Source organism: Gracilinanus agilis, chromosome 5 (assembly GCF_016433145.1).
Source record: "Gracilinanus agilis isolate LMUSP501 chromosome 5, AgileGrace, whole genome shotgun sequence".
Taxonomy (NCBI): domain Eukaryota; kingdom Metazoa; phylum Chordata; class Mammalia; order Didelphimorphia; family Didelphidae; genus Gracilinanus; species Gracilinanus agilis.
This window is the reverse complement of record NC_058134.1, coordinates 203019719-203041425: the sequence shown is the minus strand read 5'-3', so window position 1 is coordinate 203041425 and position 21707 is coordinate 203019719. Positions and strand designations below refer to the sequence as shown.

General features: G+C 41.2%; 1 protein-coding gene across 1 annotated transcript; it reads right to left on the bottom strand.

Moving 5' to 3' along the window:
* Positions 1 to 3719: 3719 nt before the first annotated feature.
* Positions 3720 to 17386, bottom strand: FGF23 (fibroblast growth factor 23). Its single transcript, XM_044679089.1, has 3 exons — positions 17185 to 17386; positions 6115 to 6218; positions 3720 to 4154 (listed from the first exon to the last, which is right to left on the bottom strand). Exons 1-3 carry the CDS (start codon positions 17384 to 17386, stop codon positions 3720 to 3722), a joined length of 741 nt encoding a protein of 246 aa, XP_044535024.1.
* Positions 17387 to 21707: the final 4321 nt, after the last annotated feature.

Below are 21707 nucleotides of genomic sequence, written 5' to 3'. Positions count from 1 at the left end.
CCCATCTTCTACAAGAAGCCTTTGCCAACACCTCTTAATTCCAGTGCCTTCTCTCTGCTGATTATATCCAAATTATACTATATATAACTTGTTTGTACCTATTTGCTTGTCATCTCCCCTATTTGATTGGAAGCTCCTTGAGGGCAGGGTCTGTCTTTTGCCCTTTTTTAAAAAAATCTCCAGACATGGCATAATGCTTGGTACATAGTAGGCCCTTAATAAATATTTATTGAATGATTGACACAATCCAAACTCCATGCTTTTCAGCCATGTTGTCAGGAGCTAGGTGATTTGCTATGGCAGCCACCCATCATTGCAGCCCCCCCTCCCCCAAATGGCAGGCAGGAAGTTGGAAACTAAGTGTGGCAGCAAAAGGAATTATGAGATTACCAGTGCTGATATAATGGGCAGATATTATGCTCCCTCAGGCTTTGGTACACATTCCTTCCAAAGGATTGTCTTAGAGCCATGGAGTTTCCCTGTTTCCTTCTATGAGAACTTCAGGGAAGAAATACTCATAACATTTGAAAAACTCGTATCAAATTCCATCTAAGGCAGCATGGTATAGTGCAAGGAGCAAAGAATTTGGAGACAATGGACTTGGGAATCACAGCCCATAATTGTGAGGTGACCTTGGGCAAACCACTCGGTCTTGGGCACTTTTAATGACCTTGGGCATCTTGTTGGGTCTCAATATCACCACCTGTAAAATTAAGAATTTTTATGGTGTTTCCTTGTACTAGATCATTTCCAAGGTTGCTTCTAGTGCTAGTCTGTTGGATCTGTCTGTGCCAGGCTTCAAAACTCTTACTTATTTCTTTTATTCTTGCCCTTGCCTTATTCTTTATGAAGCAAAACAAAGAGACTTTACTGAAGCTGAGAAAAAGTTTATTTTTCCTCTTGAAAAAGTAAAAGCAAAGAAACAAGTGGGGTTACATCATTATAAATATCCATAAATATCAAGTGACAGAAAAACCTTCTAATAAATAAATAAATACTTTTACTTCCAAAGTAATACTTCTGGAATTACAATGGGTTGCCTTACTTCTCCACCAAAGAGAAACTTCCCTAATGGCTGTTGGCTAGTACTCAAACTGGTCAACTATAGAATTGCTTTCTAGTTTCCCATCCATTTCTCCATGTCAGAGGGTCAAAAGGAAACGTGGAGAATATTGGTGATTCTAAAAGAGAATGAACATATTTTCAAAAAATCTTCTGCACATTGCTGTTTAGTGTTATGCATAGTTTTTTTGAGTGCTTCTAAAATAGAGACTTTAAATTTTGCTTAAAAATAAAAAAGGCAAAGGACTGTTGTTCCTCTGAAAAGTGCAAAGAGTGATTCAGGCTCCAACAATGAGAACATGATAGAAAGGAAGGAAAGCAAAGAGAGGAGTAAGGCCTTGTCTGAATCTATTGTGCTACTTGATATTGGTTGTCTACCCTGACCACCTTAGGGAAGAACTTAGAAGAGGAGAAAGGGCTTCAGGCTAGAAAGATTCAAAATTAGAGATGGTAGACTGGAGCCACATGATCTAATAAATGATGGTTTAAGTCCCAGAGGCCCAGACTTCTAGAATTTCCATATTTGGTGTCCTGTGCTGAGTTTTTTTTTTTAACCCTTACCTTCTGTTTTGGAGTCAATACTGTATATTAGCTCCAAGGCAGAAGAGTGGTAAGGGTGGGCAATGGGGGTCAAGTGACTTGCCCAGGGTCACACAGCTGGGAAGTGGCTGAGTCCAGGTTTGAATCTAGGACCTCCCGTCTCTAGGCCTGGCTCTCAATCCACTGAGCTACCCAGCTGCCCCCCTGTGCTGAGTTTTCTTTGGCATCATGTCCTGAAATTGGGGCAGCCGTGGGGAAGTGAGGATTAGTGATCATCTTAGACAAATCTTTTATTTACTGTTCCTAGAAAAGCTTAGGCCCCAAGACTGTTTCCAAAATGATTTCTCAGGATTACTTTTGGGGTTGGGGATCCATAGGATTCTAGCCTTAAAGGTCTCATCCTGATTTGCAAAGGAGGAGGGGAGTGATGCAATGGTATAGACACCACAGAAAAGCAAACATTGACTCCAGGTTGGGTGAGAGATTATCTGTCTGCCATGGAACCAAGTCTTAGTTGTTTTGCAGCCAGTGTTCCCCTTACCTCCATCTGCCATTCTTCCTCTCAGGTGAGTCATAGAAGTGATGTGTTTAGCATGCAATGAAACTCAACAAACTTGGGAGTTATGGAAGGTGGTGGGTGGTGTCTTAAGAAATTCACTTTTAGGGGAATGCTTAAGCCAGTGGTGCAGGAGAGAAAGCAAGCACACATTCCTAGCCAGTTTTGAAGAAAAAAGATGTGGCTCTCACTGCTTTGTATTCCTTTTTCTCTGATTCTTTCTTCAGATTTCCCATTAGCAATAAAAATGAAAGTTCTTTGAAGGGAGAAGGTTCCCTTTTTGCTTTTGCATTCCTGATGCTTAGCACAATGCTTTGCAAATAGGAAGTATTTAATAACCTTTTGTTGAACTAAACTGAATCAGAGAGACGTGATCTGGTCTGATCTCAGAGGATAACTTCAGTAAGGGAATTGGCCATTCAAAAAGACCCTCAGAAATCTGCTGATAAACAGAAAAACTGGAACAGCTTCCTTCTGTATCTTGATGACCATCCAGAATAGTGTCACTAACCCTGGATGAGGACATTTTGTAAAGGCTTCTCTGAAGAATTTAAATTTATTCCTATTGTGAAAGGAAGCTGCAGACTGTACTGGATGGCCTCAAACTAAGGTCACCTTAAAAAGGGTAAAAAACCAGAGGTCTAGAGTTCCTCCAAAAAGTGTGTGGAGCGTTTTGGTTTTCAAGATTGGAAATGCCTTTGCCTTCTGTCTTTGACTGACTTTGGCTAAGGTTGGGAACGACCCTGTGGCCTGGCCTAATGTATAAGGGAATGAATGGCAATGTGTATCTCCCTGTCAGACAACTGTGGCTCTTCCTGGCATATTTCCTGGTCCCTTCTTGGTAAAAAGGTGCTCATGGGTAAGATCGATGAATTTACAGTTAATGTATTTGGAATAGTTACTTTTCATAAGCAAATAGAGAAAGAGCTATTTATAAGGTGCTGTCATGGCATTATCTATTGGGTTGGGGAACCATAGGATTCTTGCTTTATAGATCTCATCCTGATTTAAAAGGAGGAAGAGCATGATTAAAGGATACGAGTCACCCTGAAGAGCAAAAGTTGGACTAAAGTTTGGCTGGTTACTACAGAACCAAGAAATCAACTTGTTTCTCAGTTGGTATATTTTCCCATCCCTCAACCTTCTCCGTCCTTCATCTTAAACTCAAGGAAATCATAGGATTGATGCAATTAATGTGCCCAAATCTGTTGATATGGAGGAGAGAGAGACCCCACTCCCACTCTTTAGAGAAGGTAAAGACTCTTGATAGTTGATTCAAGATGAAGGAGGACCATCCATATTAGGGCCTTGATTGGAATGTCAGGTGCAGGGTTGGAAAGAGAGCACAACTCTATCATTCAGGCTAGGGATGAAGTCCTAGGTCTTAGCACAATATTCCAGGTTTAATTCCCAGGGGGTCCTAAGGTAGGAAGGGAGAGGAAAAGATGAATCTCTTTCTTGTTCTTTAAGGTTTAAAGAACCTCTCTGGGCCCCTTAAAGATGGGCTAGCTGCTAACAAGATGGATCAGGGATAGTTAAATGGCATTTTATTGTTGTCCTCTTAAGCAGTCTTGGGAACATGGTGGCATCTTTCTAAACCCAGCCTACCAGGGAAGGGCTTCAGCCGATTGCTATTTCTGAGTACTTCCAAAGGGTCATCATCCACTACGCTGTTCTCTTCAGCACTGTAGAGTTCCTGGGAGCAGGGAGTCATCCTTGGTCGGGGTTTCAGCACATTCATTGGGTCCAAGTCAGGGCTGTTTTCGGCACTCCTGGTGTGACGGTGGGGGGGTTCAGGTGTGTTGAAGTGGATTATGGGGATCTCATTCCTCCGAGACAGGAATTGGGAGTAAGGAGGTGGATTCATGCCTGGCAGGAAGGCCCTCTTTGCCTTGCCAAGACTGATCAGGAAGTTGTTCTGGGGAGAGTGATAGATGTCATACCCATTTTCTAGTGTCCGGTGTTTGAACCTGCAGTTGTCTGGGTTGAAGAAATGCTGAAAGGACAGAGAAGGAATCAGGTGAAAGCCGATTTTGTGATTCACTTTTCCAGCTTCGGTGTCAACAAAGAAATTGTATCACATTAATGAAATCACCTTAAAGTCTATTGAACACTTTCCCTTTAGCCTTATGAAGTACATTAAACCCATTTTATGGATAAGGAAATGGACTTTCAGAGATGTCACTTGATGATGGTCAAAAAACTATTAGGATCAGAGCTGTGATTTCAATGTAAGCCTCCTAATTCCCATGACCAACACTCTTTGAAATGCACCACCTCTTTGCAAGATAGGCTTGAGACCTTGTGGTATATTCCCAACTGTAACATCAGGCCATTTGGGTTTATAAATAAGAAAGAACTACTGGAATTCAAGTTGCAAGAAGGAGTACTTTAAGATAACCATGAAGACAAGAGTTAGAGAGATTTTTCTATAGTTATTAAGTAGTATTGATGGCAGTAAAATTAGCTCTATGATTGGATGAAACCATTCTCTTCCTGTCCTGGGACTTGGTTAGCCTCACCCTCTTTTAGGATCTGCCTGCTGTAGGGTTAATCATATTGCAGGCATGTATTCAGAATAGGTTATTTGGCAACATCAAGGGAGTAGTGACCTTGGATCCACAAGACAATTCTTTCTAAGGAATTTGAAGATCTGGGTAAATGTGTCCACCTGCCCTCAAGCCCAGTGTCTATTTACTTGTAAAAGCTAACCCTAGATATCGTTCAGGCTTCTCTTGTCCACTTTGCAGTGGAATCGGCTCACTGAAGTAGGTGATGGATGAGGAAACCCAGAAGAGAAGCTTGTAAAGTAGTATTGGACAGCTCAGCTTGAGTAAAGGAGTTTTACTCTCATGATCCTCCCCACCCAAGGAAAGGTTGGAGATTAGGGAGAGAGAGCTAGGAGGGGATATGATTCTAGTCTAAAAAATTGAGGTAATAATGCAAGAATAACCCACCAAGCCAAAGGAGGATCTTCCCAATAGATCTTTGGAAAGGAAAGAAGAGTCTTTTGTAACCAAAGGTTGTATTTGATAACTTTTCTACTTTCTATGTCCCTTTCCTACCTCTTGGCACCAGATTTGGAAATGAAAGGATGCAACTTCACTTGCAACTCCTGCATAGTATAGAGAATCATTTAAGGTTTTCAATCCATTGCCAAATACGGAGCTTGAAGCTTGCTATACAAATGTGCCACTCATCTGTATTCACTCACCATTTAGCATCCTAAAAGTGTGTTTAAATTATATAGAATGGAATACCAGAGTTGCAAAATATCTTCAAAGGGGTCTAATGTTTCCTTTCATTTACAGATAAGAAAATTAAGGCTCAGGTAGGATGAATGATTTGCCTTTTTGTAAGAGGAATAGTAGTAATAGATCAAATCATTTTTAAAAAGATGGATTAGTATCCAGGATCCTTTGTTCTGTTGAATGTCTTTTTTTTTTTACCTTTTTTTTTTTTAAACCCTTACCTTCTGTCTTGGAATCATTACTGTGTATTGGCTCCAAGGCAGAAGAGCAGTAAGGGTAGGCAATGGGGGTCAAGTGACTTGCCCAGGGTCACATAGCTGGGAAGTGTCTGAGGCCAGACTTGGATCTAGAACCTCCTGTCTCTAGGCCTGGCTCTCCATCCACTGAGCTACCCAGTTCCCCCCTGTTCAGTTGAATTTCAAGTATAAGGTCCGACAGAACCCCAGGAAGCCAAAGATGCTAGTGGTTCCCCACCCCCTCACCAGGCTTAGACTTTACCAACAAAGGAAAATGGAACATTGAAATAATTCAGGTAGAATTACCACATTTTAATGGCATTAGCATTTTGGCCAGGAAAAAGGTATCAAGAGAGAAATCAGGCCACCAGAATACAAACCAGATGATATTATTCAATTCTAGAATTCTATGATTCTCTCATAACAGCCAGACAATGACCTGCAAGTCAAAATCAGTCCAATGACTCACCGATCCAAAGATGTTGCCCCTGATGTCCATACAGAGATACCTCCTGCTCATCACACCAGTTATTATGACTAGCCCAGCATCCTCTGATCTGATCATCAAGGCACCTGTTAAGAAAACCATTTGAGATAAAAAACTTCCCACATTACCTTATTTCTGCCTCTATGCAATACCTAAAATGCTGTCCCCTTTATGGAGCTTTCTTGCGTTGATTAGAAAAAAAAGAAAACAAGCCATTCCAACACTATCTTCTATAAATGTACATCTCCAGCCCCATTCCTCTACATTTTGCCATCCTACAAGTGAACTTAATTATATGGAATGGGATCCTAGAAATGCAAAATAGCTTAGAGGTGCTTTAACCCTTTTATTATATATAGATAAGGAAACTGAGAATCCAACAGACTAAGTAATTCGCCTTTTTTTTTATAAGAAAAATAGAAATAATAGCTCATATTCCCCTTTAAATTGCCTTCAAGTAATTCATATTCCATTGAGGAGAAAAAATATACATATGTGAGTATGTTTTTTTCTTTTTAAAAATTTATTGTCATGCAAAACACTTTCATATTGGTCATTGTTGTAAGAGCACACACATACATAAACAAAACCCCAAAATAAAACCCAAAATACACTGATGTGAAAGATGACTCCACCAGTTTTTTCTCTGGAGGGGAATAGCATTCCTCATCATAAAATCTTTCAGCATTGTCCCTGATTATTGCATTGCTGAGAGTAGTCAAGTTTTATATACTTAAGATAGATGCAAAATAGATAGAAGGTATTTGGGAAAGGGGCAACAGTAGCTTTGCCAAGTTTATACAAGAAAGATGAACTTCTATGATTTAATTTTGGGGGATTTAAAATGTTTTAGTGAGAGAATTAAATCATCTTCTTTCTACATACTTTCCTGCATTTTTCTGTAATTTCTCCATATTTTATTGTCCCTTTTTCTTATTAATTATGAATATTTATGTTCTTGTTTTTACTTTGCATCACTTTCTTTCCTTCCTATATTTCTTACTTCTTGTAATACTCCATTACATTTGCAGCAGGGAATTGTTCCATCAATTTGGGCCCCACAGTACACCTGCCCCTTTTGGACTATAAGTTCCTTGCAGTCAAGAACATCTCTGGGTTAGCCAATAGTTGGCATTCGCTGTATAATGCTTTTCAGTTTGCGAAGTATTTTATTACCTCGTTATATCTCAGATGTGCTGGAAGAGGATGAAGCTCTGCAAGCCTCAGTCATTACTAATGTTGCCTTGGGCAAGCCACTCAATTCTCTTTCATTGGAGGAGTCATGCAAAAGCTTAGATCGTGATTTGTCTCGCTTCGGTGTCTCGGGGAAAAGATTCTCGTTTGTGGAGGGGTTAGGCGCAATGCCCAGTGAAGTCCTTTCCGGCCCGGAAGCTCTGCCACTCCTGACAGACAAGGGGGGGATCCTGAATAGCTCCCCTTTTAGGGAGGATAGACTGGCCAAAGAGCAAGATTTGTTCTGACGACCTGTTGGGTACCTTTGGAGTACTTAAAAGCAATATCTGCTGCCACCTACTGGGAGTGATGGGATACGCAGGAGGACCTTATCAGGATCCTACTAGCAAAGACTCATACCCTGAAGCGTACCTACGGAGGGTATCAGCGGGGAGGCATTGCCAGAGAAATCCCATGGAGAGCAACACCTGATGCCCCCTTCCGAGAGCCCCGCAGAACTGCGGAAATAGCCACCTGGCAACAGTAGCTAGGAGGGGCGGGGCAAAGAAAAGGAAATCATTGGTGACTAAAGTCCTGGGTAGACCCTTGGGACAGGCTCGCTTAGAGGACAGCGCCATTCCTTTCCTAGAATTCTGCTGTGAATTACCTTTGGTTTCCTTTCACCTCTCAGTGAGACTTCCTTTAATTCTGCCAGCTGCGCTCTTGCCAGTGGGAAGAGGCTCTTGGGAGATGCTAGACTTAGAGTTAGGAAGACCGAGTTCCACGCTAGCCTCCCACACTTACCCTCCCAGTCTGCCTCAAGTTTCCTCATCTGTAAAGTGGGGATCTGACCAGCCTCTCCTGGTGGTTGTGAAGTGAAAATGAGATACTTTGGTAAAGCATTCTCTAAATGCTAACTGCTGCTGCTGCTGCTGCTGCTGCTGCTGCTGCTGCTGCTGCTGCTGCTGCTGCTGCTGCTGCTGCTGCTGCTACTTCTACTCCTCCTCCTCCTGCTATTGCTGCTGCTGCTACTACTACTACTACTACTACTACTACTACTACTACTACTACTACTACTACTACTACTGATACTGCTACTACTACTACTACTACTACTACTACTGCTGCTACTGCTGCTGCTACTGCTGCTGCTACTGCTGCTGCTATTGCTACTACTACTACTAATACTACTACTGCTGTTGCTGCTGCTGCTGCTGCTGCTGCTAGTACTATTGCTACTACTACTACTACCACTACTACTACTACTACTACTACCACTACTACTACTACTACTACCACTACTACTACTACTACTACTACTACTACTACTACTACTGCTACTACTACTACTACTACCACTACTACTACTACTGCTATTGCTACTACTACTACTACTACTATTGCTACTACTACTACCACTACTACCACTACTACCACTACTACTACCACTACTACTACTACTACTACTACTACTACTACTACCACTACTACCACCACCACTACTACTACTGCTACTACTACTACTACTGCTACTACTACTACCACTACAATTACTACTACTAATTACCAAGCAGAGATTTTCTCAGATTTTTGCATTAAAGGCTATCAAAGACTAGTGAGCAAACCATAAAAAGTATGCCTGGGTCCTTCAAGGAGTGGAGGCAGCCTCTGAGGTAGAATTTGAATCCAAGCACATGGAAACAACTCATTATGCCCTTCTGCCTCTGGACTAAAGCATAAAGTAGAATGCCTTTAGAATGACAGTTCGCATGGCAGATAGGTGACTCAGTGGATAGTGTGCCAGGGCTTGAATTGGGAGGACCTGATTTCAAATCTGTCCTCAGATACTTCCTCGCTGTGTGACCCTGGGCAACTCACTTTACCCTTTCTGCCTAGCTATTGCCTATCTGTCTTAGAGTTGCTACTAGGACAGAAAGTAATGGTTTAAAAAAAGAATACTTGGTCCTTTTTGACCTCAAAGAGAATCCGGAGGATCAATGAATGGTTCATGTGAAAAGATTCTCAGGAGAAAAAAACTTGATGCTGAAAGATCAAAGAGACTAGGGAAATTCAGCTTCAAGAAAAGAAAACTGGGATAGAGGGAAATGAGAGGGAGAGAAAAGAAATGGGAAGGAGGAAGGGACATTGATAAAGAAAGGTCTTTGAATCCACAAAGAAACGCTGTTCAGGGCCAAATGATTAGCTCTTTCCATAAAGAACAGGAGAATAGGAAACGAGAGAAAGGGATGTTTAATTTCAGCATTAGGAGGGACTAACTTCAGTGGTTTTGAGAGCTATGCTAACAGAGAAGGCTAATAGAATTTCCTATGGAAGTTTAAAGGAAAAGTATAGCAGATCCAATAAGTCATCATTAATTCCCACCTTAGCTCACCAGAATTTTCAATATTTCAATAAATTTGTGTGTGTCTGTTTCATGGTGCCATGCCTCCCAATGGCTCTCCCCCTGGCAAGCCCTGCTTAGCTAGAAAGACTTTAAGCACATCCTATTGACAGATTGTACCACTGTCATTGAAGGTGTAGGTCCCCTTGGGTAATTTTTTAGCCAGAGCAATTTATGAAGACCATGTCACACCAATAAGATTATTAGTACTCAAAATACAGAAATAAACCAAACAAATTAACCATGAGATTAAGATCTCATAGGGAATATTTTCTTAAGAAAATTTCTTTCAAGGGGCAGCTGGGTGGCTTAGTGGATTGGGAGTCAGGCCCAGAGATGGGAGGTCCTGGGTTCAAATCTGGCCTCAGATACTTCCTAGCTGTGTGACTGTGTGACATTTAATCTCCATTGTCTAGTCCAGTGATGGAAAACCTATAGCATAGGTGCCAAAGATGCTCTCTGTGGGCACGTGGCCATCCTGCCCCCCCCCCCAGGTACCCCTGCCCACTTCATTACTAGAAAGACAGAAGGACTTGGTTGGAGCCACTCCTCATCTGTGCCTGGCAGCATTTTTTTCACATTCCCTGCCCCTCTGCCCAGCAGCCCAATGGGATTGCAGAGGCGGTAGGGTGGGCAGCTCACAGGGTGGCAGAGCTGGAGTGGGGCAGAGTGCTCAGGCCACTCCTTTCCCTCTCTCTATACTTGCTGAGGACATTCCTCACTTCACCCACTGTACTGCCCAACAGCCCAGTAGGAGAGCTGTGTGGGGTAAGGGGGGCACCCAGCATTCAGTGGGGGGAGCGGGCACTCGGTCTGGGGTGGGGGTGGGGCAGGGCCTGGCACACCTTCTCTAAAAGGTTCACCATCACTGCTCTTGCCCTTACTACTCTTCTGCTTTGGAATCAAGACATAGTATTGATTCTAAGACAGAAGGGAAGAGTTTAAAAGGATTGGTTTAAAAAGCTTTCAAACTACTAGTTGGCCATTGTTATGATAATTACACGTTCCCATTCATTTGAGCAATTCTGTTTCCGAGGTCTGCTTAGCTACTTGGGATACACTAGTTTGTCTTGTTTGGGGAAGTTTTGTTTTTTTTGTTTTTGGTCCAGCTCTGTGACATAATCTATGTAGGGAATTCCAAGGGAGGAAATTCCTTCTGCCAGTGCAGATTGGTAACTGCTTTATAATTTATAGTCAGACAGAATTGTCTGGTGCCACTGAAAGGTTAGGAAAATTGCCCAGTGCCACAAAGTCAGTGGATATCGGATGTGGGACTTGAACCCAGATCTTCCTCACTTGGAGGCTTGGCTTTTTCTCCATAATAAAAATGTCTTGCTTAAAAATAACTTTGCCTCATATCCCTCATTTCAACTTACTTTGTATGCCTCTCCACGTTCCCTAGCTCTTCTGAACTAATGTTTTCCATTCAAGGATAGTAGATTTTGTCTTGCCCAAAGAAAAGGATAAAAGAAACCTCCGGCTTAAAATGTGCAACTGATTTAGATCGACAATACTATTATCCCCCAGCAACTTCTTCCGCTACAATATATTTATTTTTTATATATTGCACATGTGCTCATAAATGTACATGTTGTTTCCCTTGATAGAATGTAAACTTGTTGAAGGAAGGAGCTATTTGTTTTCATTTTCTGGATCTCTTGTGCCTAGCATATAGTGGATACATATTTATTTAAAATACTTATTGATTAGTTAAATACTATTGTGTATATATAAATGCACACACACATATATATTATACATATATATATATTTCAAACCCTTACCTTCTGTCTTAGAATTGCTACTATGTATTGATAACCAGAGCAGTAAGAGCTAGGCAGTCTGGGTAAAGTGACTTGTCTTTGTCTGAGGTCAGATTTGAACCTAGTATCTCCCAGTTTCCAGGCTTGGCACTCTATCCACTGAGCCACCTACTTGTCCCTACTTTTGTACTGAATTTAATTCAATTGAACTTAATTCAGTTCAATACTGATTTATTCAAATCTGGCCCCAGACATTTCCTAACTGTGTGACCCTGGGCAAGTCACTTAACCCAGGTTGCCCAGCCCTTACTGCTCTTCTGGCTTAGAATTGACACTAAGACAAAAACTAATTTTTTTTAAAGTGATGATTTATTAAACCTTTCAATATACAAAGGAGAAAATTAAATAGCCCTTACCCTCAAGGAGATTACATTGACAAGAGGAAAAGACTTGTATCATAGACCTGTGTTGGGAAGGGAATTTGGAAGGGACTAACTACAGTAGTTTTGAGACCCATGCTACCAGAGAAGGCTTATAGGATTTCCTATCAAAATTTTATTTCATTCATTCATTCGTTCATTTGTATATTTTAAGTCCTTACCTTCTGTCTTGAAGTCAGTCAGAAGAGTGGTAAGGGCTAGGCAATGGGGGATAAGTGACTTGCCCAGGGTCACACAGCTGGGAAGTGTCTGAGGTCAGATTTGAACCCAGGACCTCCCATCTCTAGGCCTGGCTCTCAATCCACTGAGCCACCCAGTTGCCTCCCTATCGAAATTTTAAAGAAAAATAATGTAGATCCCGTAAATCAACATCAATTCTAATCCTGGTTCTCAAGAATTTTCAATAGTCCAGCTTATAAATTTGTTTGTGTGTGTGTGTGTGTGTGTGTGTGTGTGTGTGTGTGTGTGTGTGTGTGTGTGTGTATTTCACTATGCTATACCTCCAGAGCCTTGTTGAGATCCCTGGACTAAATGACTACCTGATGACATTCTAAGTTTAAATTGCTGATTGCTATAGAGCTCTTGCCCTGTTCTTTATGATAATCCAAGATGAAGTATTTTTTAACATTTAATCAGCCAGTGATAGACAATGAGAATAAAATAATTTTACATCATACTTTAAGGTTTCCAGAGCACTTTTTTTTTCATAGCAACCCCATTTCCCCCATTTTATAGTAGAGGAAACTGGCTCAGTGAGGGGAAGTTATTTGTTGAGATCACACAGCTTTAGGAAATGTCAGAGTTGGCATTTTACCCAGCTCTCAGGTCTATAAGTCAAGCGTGCTTCCTACTATATAACTACGCAGTCTCTTAGGAGCAATTCTTACATGCGACATTCCTGCCTCCAGCTTTTCTTTTTCTTTTTTTCCAAGTATAATATATTTAGGAGCATTTTTCCTTCTAAAATACATCTCCCTAGTTTTGTAGAGGTGGTAGAAAATGGCGGTGGAACACCAACTATACTGGAAGACTCGGCTGATTTGGGGGCTAATTTTTCTGAGCTACATTTTTCTCTTTCTCTCCTTTAAAAAAATAATGAATAGCTTGTGGTGGGTATATATTTGGAAACAAAAGTGATACAACTATGAATAGATTTTTTTTTAAATTGTACCTTAAAATATGAAGAATTTGTCTTCTAGTACTGTGTTGTGGAACTCGAATAAGAACAAGAACCATTAATCCATACATAAAGATCCCTACTGGCAGCATTAGTGACTTTGTTTTAAAATGTAATGTTATGGGGGCAGCTGGGTAGCTCAGTGGATTGAGAGCCAGGCCTAGAGACGGGAGGTCCTGGGTTCAAATCTGGCCTCAGACACTTCCCAGCTGTGTGACCCTGGGCAAGTCACTTGGCCCCCATTGCCTACCCTTACCACTCTTCTGCCTTGGAACCAATACACAGTTTTGACTCTAAGACGGAAGGTAAGGGTTTAAAAAAAAATAAAAATAAAAAATAAAAAATAAAATGTAATGTTATGGGGGAAGCTGGGTGGCTCAGTGGATTGAGAGCCAGGCCCAGAGATAGGTGGTCCTGGGTTCAAATATGGTCTCAAATCTGGTCTCAGATACTTCCTAGCTGTGTGACCCTGGACGACTCACTTAACCCCCATTGTCTAGCACTTACTGCTCTTCTACCTTGGAGCTAATTGTTCTAAAACAGAAGGCAAAAGTTTAAAAAAAGGTGATTTGAAAAGGAAAAAAAATACTCAGGACAGACTTTTAGTTTAATCTTCATTACTAATGTTTTCTCCATCATTTTCTTAAGTCTAGATAATCAACAAAACAATAAATCAAGCCCAGGTTTGTAAAAAAAAATTGATTCCTGGGTTTAAAAAAAATTAAATGTTTGGGGGTAGGTGGGTGGCTCAGTGAATTGAGAGACAGGAGGTCAAGGGTTCAAATCTGGTCTCAGACACTTCCTAGTTGTGTGACCCTGGGAAAGTCATTTAACCCCCCATTGCCTAGCCCTTACCGCTCTTCTGCCTTGGAACCAAAACATGGTATTGATTCTAAGGCAGAAGGTTAGGGTTTAAAAAATAGAATAAAATAAAATGACTTTCGCAAGAGGACATAAATAGTGGTAAAGCCTAGGAGTTTATTTAGAGATTTTCAAAGAGGACAATTCCACACCCTCTCTTGCTGAGGATCCTGAAGTCTACAGTCTAAATATGTCAATTTACCTCATTTAAGTTTCCCTTGCTCCCCCCAGGCTCTCCTGTCACACAGTCCTTGACTTCTTGGGCTAGGCTGAGAGAAAACCAGTCAGTTATAGCAGAAGGCGTTTATGATATATGGTAACTAGAGGGGTATGCAGAGGGTAATGAGGGAGGTCCTGAAACCACCTGCTCTCTGCCCCACGGCAGCCCACATCTCCCCCTGGCTCTGCCACTTACTATTTGTTGTGCCACCTACAGGAGTCTTTGTCAAGGGTGACAATGCCAGAGTCAGCTTCTGCCAACTGGGGAACGAATTGCTAACTTTTCACTTAACACCTTGGAAAGTGCTACAAACCAGGGTTTTATTTATTGTATTGTTGATTGTCTAGAAAATGCTAATGATGCAAGTTACACCTCAAATGGTGTCAATACATTCCCAACTCCCCAGAGCTGGTTGTTAAATATTTTCCAGCACATCATTCCTTCTGATTCTTCATTTGCAAAATGAAAGGTATGGACTAAACTGGTAATAATCAAAGCTGACATTTGGATCACACTTTAAGATTTTCAGAAGCATTTTTCCTATTGCCATCATTTGGTCCTCAATAAACTGAGTAAGGTCAATAGTGAAGAAATTATCATTTTCTCATCCTTTCCCATTTTACATCCTCTGCTCCGACTCTCTCACATTCTTTTTTCACTGGTTCAATGCTTCTCTGACTACACTAAATTGCCTCCCTTGCCTGAAGATTAGGGTGTAAAAAGCCCTTTGAGCCCTACATGGCTGTGACACATATTAACTTTGAGACCATGGGCAAATGATTGGTCCCTCTGTGTCTCCGCTTCCTCAATCTGCCAAATAGTGATAATGAGGCAGCATGGTAGAGTGGACAGTATTCCTGGCCTTGAAGCCAAGGTCCACATTCCTGCTATTGACATATACTGGCTGCGTGATGCTAGCTGAGTCACCCAACTTCAGAGTCTTTTAGTTCCTCCAGAGCTTGTGACCAATTTTCATTTTGGGGGGAAAGTTTGGTTGTGTTTTCAGAGTGTTTTAGACCATTTTCCAAGACTACTATTTGAAGAGAAGGTGCAAATCTGCTTTTGTGGAAAGACTTTCCTCATGTAGGAGTTGGATACCAATGAAACCATAGATTCAGTGCCTGTTCCTAATTCTTGCATTACCTGTAGCAAGGTGAGTTATTTGTAGTCAGGTAAGATAGTGCAATGAACTGAGCTAGACTTGTAGTCAGGAAGCCCTAAGTTCAAATCCGGCCTCAGATGCTAACTAGCTGTGTGACCCTGGGCAAGTCACTTAACCTTGTTTGCCTCAATTTTCTCATCAGTAGAATGAAGATTATAATATTACTTACCTTCCAGGGTTATTGTGAAGATCAAATGAGATAAGATTTGTAAAGCACTTTGTAATACTTAAAGTACTATAACTGGATGAGAGCTTGTAGATCATTTAGTTCAGGAATCACTTTATCAATTAAAAAAAACCTCTTACCTTCCATCTTGTAATCAATATGAAGTATTGATTTTAGGGCAGAAGAGTGGTAAGGGATAGGCAAATGGAATTAAGTGATTTGCCCAAAGGCACACAGCTAAGAAGTGTCTAAGGTCAGATTTGAACCCAGGACCTCACATGTTCAGACCTGGATTGCCCAAAGGCACACAGCTAAGAAGTGTCTAAGGTCAGATTTGAACCCAGGACCTCACATGTTCAGACCTGGATTGCTATCTACTGAACCACCTAACTTGCCCCTTAGTCCAGGAATCCTTAACTTGAGATCTAAGAACTTGTATTTTTAAAAATGTTTTGATAAATGTATTCAGTTTTCTTTATAATCCTTTGCATTTTAGTTTATACATTTTAGTATTTCTGCTATGGGGTCCATAAACTTCTACCAGATTGCCAAAGGGATCCATGAGACAAAAAACATTAAGATCTCTAGTCCAACCCACTTATTTTTAGAGAATCAACAGAGAATAGTGGAGAGGCTGCTGAATCAGGAGATACTTGGGTTAGAATCCAGCCTCTGACATTTCTTAGCCTACAACTTTGTTTTATTATTTAATTTCTTAGTGTCTAAATTTCCTCATCTATGAAATGAAACCTCTTCCCAGGGTTGTTGTTAGGTTCCCATGAGATCATTTAGAAAAAATGCTTTGCTAGAGCAGCTAAGTAGTACAGTGGATAGAGCACCAAGCCTGCGTTCAAATATGGCCTCAAATACTTCCTAGAGGTGTGACCCTGGACAAGTCATTAACCCTGTTTGCCTAGCCTTTGCCCTTCTGTCTTAGAGTTATTACTAGGACAGAAAGTAAGGGTTTTGGGTGGGGGGAGGGGAATGCTTTGCTAACATTAGAGTGTTACAGAGAGTGTACCAATAGACTTAGACATTTATAAATGCCAACTGAGAAAAATGAAGCCCAGAGGCATCAAAAAATCTGGCAAAGACGACAGTGGTATCGACTAGTGAAAGAAATTTAGATTCTGAGAAATTAAACAATAGGGCAGAATTGTAGGCTAAGAACTGTCACAGGTTGGATTCTAACCCAGTGAAAAGGGGTTCGAACCTAGCTCCTCTGACTCAAAAGCAGCTGCTACTCTTAGGTAAGCACCACCTACCATACCTACTTAAATGAATGAATGAATGAATGAATTCAGGAAGGGAAGGAAGGAGGTGGAGAGAACAGAGAGGGAGAAGGTCAAGAAGGAACTTCCAAGGGTCTGTAATCCAGTTTATGTCTATAAACTGACCTCTCAAGATTTTCAGAGAACACACTTCCACCATCTCCCTTGTTAACTAAATTGTCCCAAAGTCCATAATCCACTAGGACTCTATTTCATCTAATCTCAGTCCTCGAAGGCTTTTATTTGGACTCCTCTGCATCATTGTTGCTTCCTTCTGTCTAAAGAAAAATGACAGTAATGGCAGATGGATTAGATACTACCATTACCTGGTGGCCAACTTCCCGCCAACCGAACTAGGCTATTTCCTTTTACCAGTGGTCAAACCCATTTCTTTCTTGAGTTCTAGCCCTCTACTTACTATAGATGGTTTGATGAGGAGTCCCATCCACGTGGCCATCTTTGTGGATCTGCAGGTGGTAGCTGTTCCTGGCCGTGGCCGTGTAGAGGTGAGTCAGACCCCCCCAGTTTAGGCTGAGCAGGGGGGAAGCATTAGGGAAGGCTTGGATGGTCCGCAAGCTGCACAGGGCACAGAACAGGAGTCGGAGGCAACCCCCTGGCATCTTGGTGGTGTTCTCTGAATGGCTGTGATGGAGGGGTTGAAACCAGACCCTCTTTCTCCCACTTCTGCCTGCTTAGAGCTCTCTTCTTCTTCCCAGTGGATACTTAGACTGGGAATTCTGGTGAGTCTCCCTCCTTTTCTTACTGGGACTTTTAAAGGGCAGCAGTGTGACATCAAACAGGAAAAGCTCTGCTCTCCACATCCTCTGTTCTGTAATCGGTCCATTTGAAGAGAGTGGAAAGACCTCAAAGACACACGGAAGGCATGTTGGTTTCCCTAGAGAAACACAGTTGTACACACACACACACACACACACACACACACACACACACACACACACCTCAATTTCAAGCCAGCTTTCCAAAAAGTGGATGTGTGGGCAAAAATTATCTGCAATTCTGGGATGTCTGTTGACCTGCTCCACCCACCTCCACCAGGAAAAGAGAAGGCAGCGCCTCCCAAGTGACCCAGCTTCAGACAGGCGCCTGAAATCCTATTGTAATCCTATTCAGCAATAAATAATTAAATAAAAAACTGGAAGTGTTGTGGGTTCGAAAACAAGATGCCCTGAAATAAAATCAAATTTTTAAAAAATGTCTCCACTTTTTTTTTTCTAATTAAAACTAAAATGACTTGCTTTGGAGTCAGGCAGGAACAGGACAAAAGTTCAGCAGAAGAGAGACTAAGGAAACTGAGACCCAGCAGGATTCAGTAGCTTGCCTAAGAATGAATGAATAATACATTCATGAAGAACAATATGGCAACTAGGTTATACAGTGGATAAAGCACAAGACCTGAATTACAAATTCTGCCTCAGATGTTAACTGGCTATGTGATGCTTTAACTTAGCCTCAGTTTCCTCATCTATAAAGCGAGGAAAATAATAGACCTACCTCCTAGAGTTGTTGTGAGGATAAAGAGATCTGATTTATAAAAGCCTTCTGTAAGCCATAAGACATTTTATAAAGGATAACTATTATTAATAAGGAGAAAAGCCAGGATTTTAACTTAGCCCATCTGACTCCAAAGCCAATAAACTTCCCACTACCTCCTGCCACCAAATCCGGGAGCTTCTTTGTTTATGGGAGTGGGACATTAAAGCCTGAGTCTAGACCCCATGAGAACAAGAGGCTTATTCTTTAACCAGTAGCAAATTAAGGTCTTGGGTTTGTGGTGGGTTTGCTTTGTTTTCTATTAAATGTCTAAAAAGTATTATTCTGAATAATCCTTGTTTTCCATTATTGATGCCCATATTCTAGACTTGGTTGATTTTTCAGGATTGAGAATCAAGAGACTTGTTAATGTATGCTTTTCCACTAGCTATGTGTATATTCTTGGTCAATTCACTTAATCTCTTTAGGCCTCAGTTTTCTCAGCTATAAAATGAGGTTTGGACAAGATGATCTCTAAGAGATCCCTATCAGCTCTTACCTTCTGTGATTCTCTGCCAGCAAGGATCTATTGAGTGGCTTCTTTATGTCTGGCAGATAATACAGAAGTTTAACAGTCAACACAATGGGAGCCTCCACCGGGTGCAAAATTCCATCCTGCAGCACTTTGGGGAGGAACAGAGCCCAGTGTTACCTCCACCTGTTGATATCCTAATTAAACTTCAAGATCCTGCTTAAATTCCACCTATTTAAGGCTGACAAAACATTTACTTAGTAAATTTGTCTCCATTTAACAGCTGAGGAAACTGAGACTCAAGGGACGTGAAGGGCTTGGTCATGGTCACTCTGGTGTTAAGCGAATGAGTTTTAATACAAAGTCACCTCATTCTGAGTCCAGCAGACATCACTGTTTTTGCTGCTCTCGTTGGCTCTCATTGTACATTTTTCTACTCTTATAGACTTATTCCAATTTGTATGACATTTATTTGTGTCTACTGTATAGGTACCTTTGATCCCATCCCTTCTCATCTTCTCCAGCCAGTTTGCCCCTCAATCATCACCTTTCTTGATAAACTTCAGTCTCTATTTCTTTTCCCTAATTTCTTCAAAACACGTATGTCTCCTTGATTTTTTTAAAAAAAGTGCACCAGACCTCAAGGGCTCATGATGAAAAACACCATCTGCCTCCAGGGAAAGAGCTGATGGATTCTGAATGAAGACAGAGATACACTGCATTTCACTTTATTTCTTCACTTTTTTTTGTTCATTCGAGTTCTCTTTCACAAAAGGACTAATATGGAAAGATATTTTATACTATTACTCATGCAAAACCTTTATCATGTTGCTTGCTGTCTCAGAGAGGAGATGGGGAGGAATAGAGGGGGAGAATTTGGCTCAAACTTAAAGGTGAAAAATCATTTTAATGTAATTGAGGAAAAATAAAATATTAAAAAAGTAGAGAGAGGAAGAAAAAACCCTTCACTAGACCCTGCTATCCCCTCAAGATGTCATTTCTCCTCTTTTTCTCAGCCAAACTCAAGGAAAAAAAATCTGTCTATGGTTGCTTCTACATCAACTCTTTCCTCTCATTCCTCAGCCCTTTGCAGGCTGGCTTCTGATTTCTTCACTCAACTGAAACTCTTCTCTCCAAAGTTACCATGATCTCATAGTGGCCAAATCTGACGGTCTTTTCTGAGTACTTATCCTTCTTGACCTGCCTCATGCACTGACCACCTTCTTTTCCTGGACATTTTCTTCCTTTAGGCTTTGGTGATAGTATTCTCTTCTGATTCCTCCTTCCTAACTATCTGATGATTCCTCCAAATCTTTTGCTGGATGACCATCCGTCTAATATTCCCAAATGTGAATGTACTCCAAGGCTCTGACCTGAGGGTGTCTCCCTTCTCTCTCTCTCTCCATTCACTTGTTGGACTCATCAACTCCCATGAATTTTATTAACATCTCTGTATGGATGGTTCCCAGACCCATGTGACTAGCCTTAGTCTTTCTCCTGAGTTCCAAATTCTGGACAATTATCCAACAGATTAGTTGTCTATTGGGCATTTCAAATTGCGTAGACATCTCAGATTTAACGTGTCCAAAACAATTCATGTTTTCTCCAAAACTCTTCTATTGAATTTCCCTAAATCTGTTGAGGATACCACCAGTTTTCTAGACTCTCAGTTCAGAATCCCAGCCTTAACCTTCTCATTCCCTTCCTTCTCCTCATATCCAAACTGTTGTCAAAATCCTGGCATATTTCATCTAACATGTCCCCCACCTCTGCTTCATTCCTGGACCCTTGCAGTAGCCTGCTGGTTGGTTTTGCCATGTGTTTCTCTCCCTACTCCAATCCATCCACCACTTAACTGTTCGATTAATCTTTCTAAAGCACAGGTCACATGTCATATACACACACCCCTTCCCCCAACCAAAAAACTATTGACTTCTTTTCATTTTCAGGATCAAATATAAAGTCCTCTGTTTGGCATTCAAAGCCTTTCCATAATCTGACTTTCTCCTACCTTTCCAGTCTTCTTACCTAAATACTCTGTGATTCATTGAAAATGGTCTCCTATGCTGTTCCTCATACAAGATACTCCATCTCCTGACTCTGGGCATTTTATTCTCTTTTCCTTCATTCAGTCGATCGATCATTTCTCTCTCTCTCTCTCTCTCTCTCTCTCTCTCTCTCTCTCTCTCTCTCTCTCTCTCTCTCTCTCTCTCTCTCTCTCTTTCTTTCTCTGAGATGTCATCTGTTGGGAGAACAACCAGTGAGGGACTCCACTTACCATTGCAGCTTGGTCCCTGCTCTTCAACTTAACTTGGGGGAATTGTCTGGGTCAACTGAGAAGTTAAATAACTTGTTTGGGATCACCCAACCAGTATGCTTCAGAAGTGGGACTCAAACTCAAGTTCCTGGCTGAGAGACCAGCTTTCCATCCACCACACCATGATGCCTTGCCATTGTCTTATTCAACTTTAGATCTCTCCCAGCATCTGGCAGAATTTTGGTGCATAAAATAGATTTGTTGAATGTTTAATGAATGAATAATCCAAGCACAAGAGAATGCAATACAATACAACTAACATTTTAAACACCTGTGTGCTCAGTAATATACTGAGTTCTACAGAAGATACAAGATTTAGATAAGGTAGAAACCCTGTCCTTATGTTGCTTACTGTCTAGTGAGAGATAAAAGAAGCCTAAAGGTCACTGTTGCCATTCTAAACTCAAAGATGGATTCTTTAAGCCTCTCTCATTCAAACCCTCCAGATTCTTAATCAGAAGTGCCAGGTCCTAAAAAACTAGCTCATACTATCCCAGCTCATAGGTAATTTCTTCCTTCCTTCCTTCCTTCCTTCCTTCCTTCCTTCCTTCCTTCCTTCCTTCCTTCCTTCCTTCCTTCCTTCCTTCCTTCCTTCCTTCCT

Excerpts from the sequence above, each read along its gene's own strand:
- FGF23 (XM_044679089.1), bottom strand. The coding sequence starts at position 17,386 with ATGCCAGGGGGTTGCCTCCGACTCCTGTTCTGTGCCCTGTGCAGCTTG. Across the intron at positions 6,219-17,184 it reads TCCTCATCAAACCATCTATA|GTGCCTTGATGATCAGATCA; the intron begins GTAAGTAGAGGG and ends TTTTCTTAACAG. Across the intron at positions 4,155-6,114 it reads GGGGCAACATCTTTGGATCG|CATTTCTTCAACCCAGACAA; the intron begins GTGAGTCATTGG and ends CTGTCCTTTCAG.